This window comes from Hipposideros armiger, unplaced genomic scaffold, assembly GCF_001890085.2.
Source record: "Hipposideros armiger isolate ML-2016 unplaced genomic scaffold, ASM189008v1 scaffold_557, whole genome shotgun sequence".
NCBI lineage: Eukaryota > Metazoa > Chordata > Mammalia > Chiroptera > Hipposideridae > Hipposideros > Hipposideros armiger.
In genome coordinates this window covers 8,216-14,777 of record NW_017731907.1, presented here as the reverse complement: position 1 = coordinate 14,777, position 6,562 = coordinate 8,216, and the positions used below count along the sequence as shown (strand labels likewise).

At 36.2% G+C, this 6,562-nt stretch overlaps 1 protein-coding gene across 2 annotated transcripts in view; it reads left to right on the top strand.

The window, feature by feature from the left end:
* MYSM1 (Myb like, SWIRM and MPN domains 1) overlaps positions 1-4,992 on the top strand; it is a 40,747-nt gene extending 35,755 nt beyond the window's left edge. For both annotated transcript variants that reach the window (XM_019623679.1, XM_019623678.1), the window contains 3 exons: positions 390-495; positions 674-731; positions 1,787-4,992. In XM_019623679.1, the coding sequence (XP_019479224.1) occupies positions 390-495; positions 674-731; positions 1,787-1,954 (332 nt within the window). In that variant the 3' untranslated portion in view covers positions 1,955-4,992. The remainder of the gene's footprint in view (positions 1-389; positions 496-673; positions 732-1,786) is intronic.
* Positions 4,993-6,562: the final 1,570 nt, after the last annotated feature.

Sequence of the window (6,562 nt, the reverse complement as noted above, 5' to 3'; positions counted from 1 at the left end):
AAAAAAAAAAAAAATCACTGGAATGGACTATATCTTGGTTTGCTGTGGTTGTAGCACAATTATTAATAGTGCCCCCTTTTACTCAAAAAGTCTCTTGGGTTGGATAATAAATTATGTGATCCTTTTACCTCTCACAGTTCCTTGAATAGAATTGTCATGCAAAGGGCACTTTTCTTTTTATTATTATTAATTTCTTGGCATAATTTCTTGGCTTGGTGGACCAAGTTCAGCCAGGCAATAAATATTTAATACCCACTATGTTTAAAGTGCTGTTTAGTGGGTCTGCCAAGCTGTGGTTGGAAAACAGTGAAGGGAATTTTAAGTAATTAAAAGGAGATTGGAGATTTAAGAAATAGTTGATGAGACTGTGCTTCTTCATGCTTTTCTAGGTTTACCTTACAAATTTGAAGTACAACAGATGTTAGAAGAACCTCGGTGGGGATTAGTGTTTGAAAAGACAAGATGGATAATAGAAAAATACAGGCTATCCCATAGGTATGTGCTGTGGTTTGAGATGGTTGCACATCTGCAGTGTTTCTCATTAAATTATGTTTTAGAGAAAACCCAAGTTACATATAAAATTGTGATGTATGGCATCAGTGATAGTTTATTACAGAGCTGATTAGTTTATAGCATTTGTTTCATCAGTTTGTTTTCCTGTTTCTTCTAACAGCAGTGTCCCCATGGATAAAATCTTTCGCCGGGATTCTGACCTGACTTGTTTGCAGAAAGTAAGCTGCCTTCATTTTAATTGGTTCCATTGTTCATAGGTTCTAAAGCTATTTATCTCGATGTGTTTTCCCATGATGCCTAATGCTTTGTGGATACATTTTCTGTGTGTTTCCTTTATTGCTTTTTTCTTTCTAAAATTAATTTCTAGGAGATAATTAGTAATGTGTCTTGTTGCCCACACTTGCATATAGAAATAATACTGTTTTAGAATAAATTTGTCAGTGTTGGCTGATAAATTTCTTAGCAGATTATTATTGTACACAATGGAGAACATTTTTCTCATTTTATTAAAATTCAAGAGCGCCATGTTTCCATTTAGCTTTAACAATTTATCATTTTTAAGAATGGTAGTAAAAATCTACCAATTAAATTTAAATGGTCATCTTACTTAACTTTCTAGTAGGAAATATGAGTCCTGAATTCTTTTATTTCATTTCTAGATTTGTTAATGAGCATAATGAGTTAATAACAGTAAACTGGCAACATTTGTCTTTTTTTTTTTTTTGGTAGCAATTTAGAAGTAGAAAATTTAAACATATTGAGTTTCTTTTAATAGTTTTGTCCCCTTCTATTATAGCCACTTTATCTTTGTTTTGCTAGAAGATTAATATGCACATTTCCCAGGAAATAGACTTGAGCATCCTGATTTTGAAATGGTAGAGTCCTGTGTTTGTATGTACATAGATTTACTTTTTTTATCCTACAGGATTATTTTGCTTTGTACATGTAACTACTAAAAAAAGCAGCAAAGTCACATATTTGTCCAAAGTAGAAAGCGTCATACATGCACATACAATCTCAGGTTGGTTTCTTTATATAAATCATAGAGGAGCTAACCCAAGGATCCCACAACAGTGACTTCCTAAGCTCCAGCTGTATGATTATTGCACACAAGTTTATCTTCAACCATATTCAAGGAGAATGGTTTTTATCTAAGCATTAGAAAATGTGAGATTTAAAAAACATGAGATTTATCATTGAATAAGGATAGTAATGCAAACCCTTTTCTTACTCTTTTTGTGTATTTAAATATAAAACTTTTCTTTTCACCTAGCTTTTGGAGTGTCTGAGGAAAACTCTGAGCAAAGTGACAAATTCCTTCATTGCTGAAGAATTCTTGACTCAAATAGAAAATTTGTTCCTTTCCAATTATAAAAGCAAGCAAGAGAATGGAGTGGCTGAAGAGAACTGTACTGTAGGTCCAAAGGATTTGTTAATGTAATTATTCTAAAGTAATTTTAATCTTGACACAATAGTTCCTACTTTCAGTTACAACCTTGAAATTATTGTAATAGTTAGCAGTGGCACATATTTTGATACTTTTTCTCTAGTTCACGAAATCCAAAACTTTGCAACATAAATCATGTGACAGGAAAGAGACATGGACTTGTTTCCACAGTCATGATCAGCGTGTTGGGTAAACTAGGGTCTGCCGCAGTGTCCGGCCCTACCATGGCCAGTAAGCAGTGCCATGGACTTGAAGGGCCGTCTGCCATACTGCTGTATTCAGGTTACCAAGTGGGATGTTTCTCTTAATTTTTATTTCTCCCCGAACTAGTCATTTCATTTTTGGTATCTCATGTCTCATTAGGAGCACTTCCATTTCTTTGCATGTGTTTGGTGAGATTTGTTTATGGTTGCAAATGAGATATGGATGGGTGGTCACTGAGGTAATTAACATGGTTGAGAACTACTGATTTAATAAATCTAACAACGTGCTATGGGAGGCCAGGGGAGGCGTAAGGAGAAAATTTTAAAAATGAAGAGACCCAAAGGAGAGAATCAAATTACCAGTTTTATAATTACAGGTATTTGCTTCCATTTTATTTTATAACGATACTATAGGATATGCCATTTTTCTCAGCTATCTGAAACATTTTGTATATATTCAGATATATAAAACAATTCGCTTCAATGCTATATCCACGTACGTTAGTGTGTGTGATAAAACCACTTAACTGGAACACAGGTAATCATAGCCATCAAGCTAGATTTTTTTTTTTTCTACTACCTGCTATCAGGAGAAAGAGGCAAATTACAGTAAAGTGTAAATAAGTCAGAGTTTTAATTTTAAAAACAAAAAAGCCTTCCAGGACATATTACATATGCAGCCCAGTTTCATATACTTTCTGAATCCAAAACAGGTCAGCAAACTTTTTATGTAAAGGGACAGTTAGCCAGTAACTTGGACTTTGCAGGCCACATGCTGTCTCTATCAGTCATTCCTCTTTATGTTTTTTTACAACCCTTTAAAAATGTAAAACCATTCTAACTCATAAGCCTCACACACACAACACACACAAAAAAAATCACTGGACATTATCTTCCAACCTCTGCTCTAGAGAATTACAGACATTTAGAATTTATTTTCAGATGCATGAGCCTGAGACACTGAACGGTCTTGCATCATCTTCAGAGAACAAAACTGAAAATTGTTATTTACATTTAAGTATATTTTCAAATAAAAGTAAGCAGGCATGCTGCTGATTATCCTAGTAAACTTTAGTTTATTTCTATTAACCATAGAATTAATTTATACTCATTCTCCAAGCATTTTTATTAATAACAGGTTTATTATGTCTAATCTGGATATAATTCAGTATTTTTACTTTTGGTTGTAATCAATAGCCAAGTAAGAATAAAGCAGGAAGTCATTTTTAGATGACCTCGGTCTTGACTCAACCTTGTGATTTTGGGGGATAAGCTTACCTTCTCTGACCCTAAATTCTTATGTAACTGAGGTCTGAGTTATCTTCCTAGCATCCTTCCAGGTCTAAAATCTTCCGGTTCATTCTAATTGTTGGACTGCTCATCTGGAACTTTGTCTTAAGATGGTACAGTTCCCAAATTAGCAAATGTTCTTAATGAAAACTGGTGGTAGTTTCTACTTTTCTATATGCATTTAGGATAAACATTGAAATGTAACTTACAAAGCAATTACTTTTGGAACCAGGAGTGTAAAATCTCTAGACCAAAAATCAGGAAACCTGAGTTCTTACCCAAATTCTGTTACCTGCTTTGCTGTATTACGGTGATAAAATCACATAAGTTGTCTGAACCTCAGTCTCTTCACCTGTAATTCAAGGGCGTAAATTTTCTGATTTAGTCTTTCCTCCGAAGTGCAGAAGGTCTGTGATTCTGTAAAAGGTAGTTGTTCCTTCCTTTGTATTCTTCCTTTTGACAATTTCCTCATTGTACATTGGAACAGATCTTAGAAAGTGGTATTAATTATAACTTTTGTGACTCACATTTCACTGTAATATTGATGAGTTTGGGTGATGGAAAATAATGGAAATTGTTAAAAGTTCTGTTCTCGAATCTGGGTCCCCTGCATGCCAGTAGTTAACCATGTTTACTAAGCCATTCTATGAGGAGCTCACACATGGTAATCCTTAGAGTTGAGCTTTAAGAGCACAATTTTAAAACAGTATTACCGCTTGGTTTTTTCTGATGATAAAGTACATTTTTCTTATATTTTTTAAAAAACAAGCATAAATAAAACTGTCTCAATTCTACTATCTAGAATACAACAGTTAACATTTTAGTATAAATTCTTTCCCTTTTTTTTTTTTTTTGGATAGTGTAATTTCAGAATATTAGAAGTTGTGATATTGTCCTCCCATCCACCCTCATTCATTCTCCCTGCTTCCTTTCTTCTCTTATCGTATTCTTCTTAAAACATATTTGCAACTGCAGGTACCCACATTCCTGTCACTGCCAACCTTGGGCTACTGAGGGTAGTTGAACCAGGGCCTGGGAGAACCTAGAGGAAGTCTAGAACTGCGTGGCAGTGGAGTTCGGAAAGTTCCCGCAGCTGGTCTCAAAGGGAAGCCTACCGCTGGTCATGTGCACGGGGCAGATGGGGCTTAAACATCCCAGGCTCTTCAGCCTGACTTGGCTCTTACTATGACAATGACAATAAAGCCACGAACTTGGTTGTTTTCTTTTTCCAGCTTGGCTAGTAGAAATTGACACTAGTACTTCGCCAATGTTAGATTTAGCTCTCTTTAAAAATCTAATCTCAAAGTAACATTCAAAAAAAGAAAAATTAGTGGAAAGAGATCCACAAGATGAGACTCCTCCCCCCTCCATTATTCTACCCTTGGCCCATTGGCCCTGTGTTCAGAGATACATTATAATTTTCATGGGCCATGGACACTTTGGCCTTCTTGGACCTCTTCTTTCATGAAAAAGTAAAAATTAAAACATTACAATTGTATTTGTATAAAAATGAATTATATATATGTATGTGTGTGTGTGTGTGTGTGTATATATATATATATATATATATATATATATATATATATATACATCCTTCAATCAAAAGTTTGGTTTTTTTTCTTCTGAATTTAAAAGAAATTAAAATATTTTCATGGGCCTCTCAAAGTATTGTAGGCCTGAGGCATAGTGCCTAATAGATAAGTTAACCCTGAAGCGTGTCGTTTCCTCCCCTGCAAAACCCACCTCACAGACCCTACAGTTGCTTTGTCACCCCAGCTGAGACCATTGCAATTCTCGCAGCTTTAGATCTATAGACTTGAACTTCATTCCTTTTTTTTTAGCTGAGCCATCCTGCCACCTGTTGGCAGCTCAGCGGCAGCTCAGCTCGGGCCAGGACTTGAACCACTGTTGCTCAGAGCTCAAAATCTTGAGCGAGCTCTTACCCAACTGAGCCACTCGGCCGGCCCTTGAACTTCATTCTTAAAACTCAGGAGTATTGCTGGGACCATTCAGCCTCAAAAAAACAAGAAGAGGCAGTGATTAATTTTAGTTTTCAGGTAGTTACTTTTGTTCTGATCCTTAATCTATAGTTTTGAAACTCATGCCACATATCCTACCCCCTTTTCTTCATTTCCTTTGGGCCCTTTTCTTATCCCCACTCCCTCTACTTTTTATCTCTCAGCAATAAGTACAGGTCATTCATTCCATCATTTGTGGAAAGCAGGACCTCAAGGACATGAACAGACCCATTCAGATCTCCCAGAAGCTGGTTAAAGCTTCCCCAGCCTTCTCTCTCTAACTCTTCTCCCACACATGAGTGGGGTGAGGTTTGTGATGTGCAGACTGTAAGCAGTGTCAGAGCCTCTGCAGTTCTCTGGGCAGCAGAGGAGACTGTGGCCTCCACATGCCAACCTGAGCAGACCTCCTGCTCTGCAGTTTACCCCTTCCTAGTTCTCTTTCTGGGTCCTAACGAGGTGAGCTGTAAGAGCGGGAGGAATTGATCTAGTCAGGATGCCCTAGGATTGATGCTTTGTCCTGTACCTAAATAAGAGCCATGTGACACCTGAACACCTGAAATGTAGCGACCTATCCTCAAGTCATCAGCAGACATCCAGTTGATGGATTTCTCATGAGGAATTAAGTCAGGGTGCCAAATTTTGAGTTTTTATAAATCTACACCCTCCTCTACCGATAGCTAGAACTAAATCTAGAGTCACACATTATGGCAGTTGGGAAAACTTAATTTCTCCCAAGCACAGACAAAAAAGCACATACATTTTTATCATCATCTGCTCCATCAGGGTTAATACAAATTCAGGAAATTGGATCTGTATCTCAAGTTTACCAGTAGTTTAATAATTTTCGTATAAATTAATACCAAATTTTGCAATATTTCCAGAAAATCACTGTGGAGAATAATGTAACATGCTTTAGATTCATTCCTGACCTTTTCTTAAATGGTTTTATTTGTGCCATTTCCCCAAACTGTGTTTCTCTTTTTTCACCTAACCTGTAATTTGTGCCTTCTGGTATTTTCTGAATCTTTTAAGCCACCTTAAATTCTTTCTGGAACAAGACAAAGAATATTGTATCCCCCTAATTAACTCAT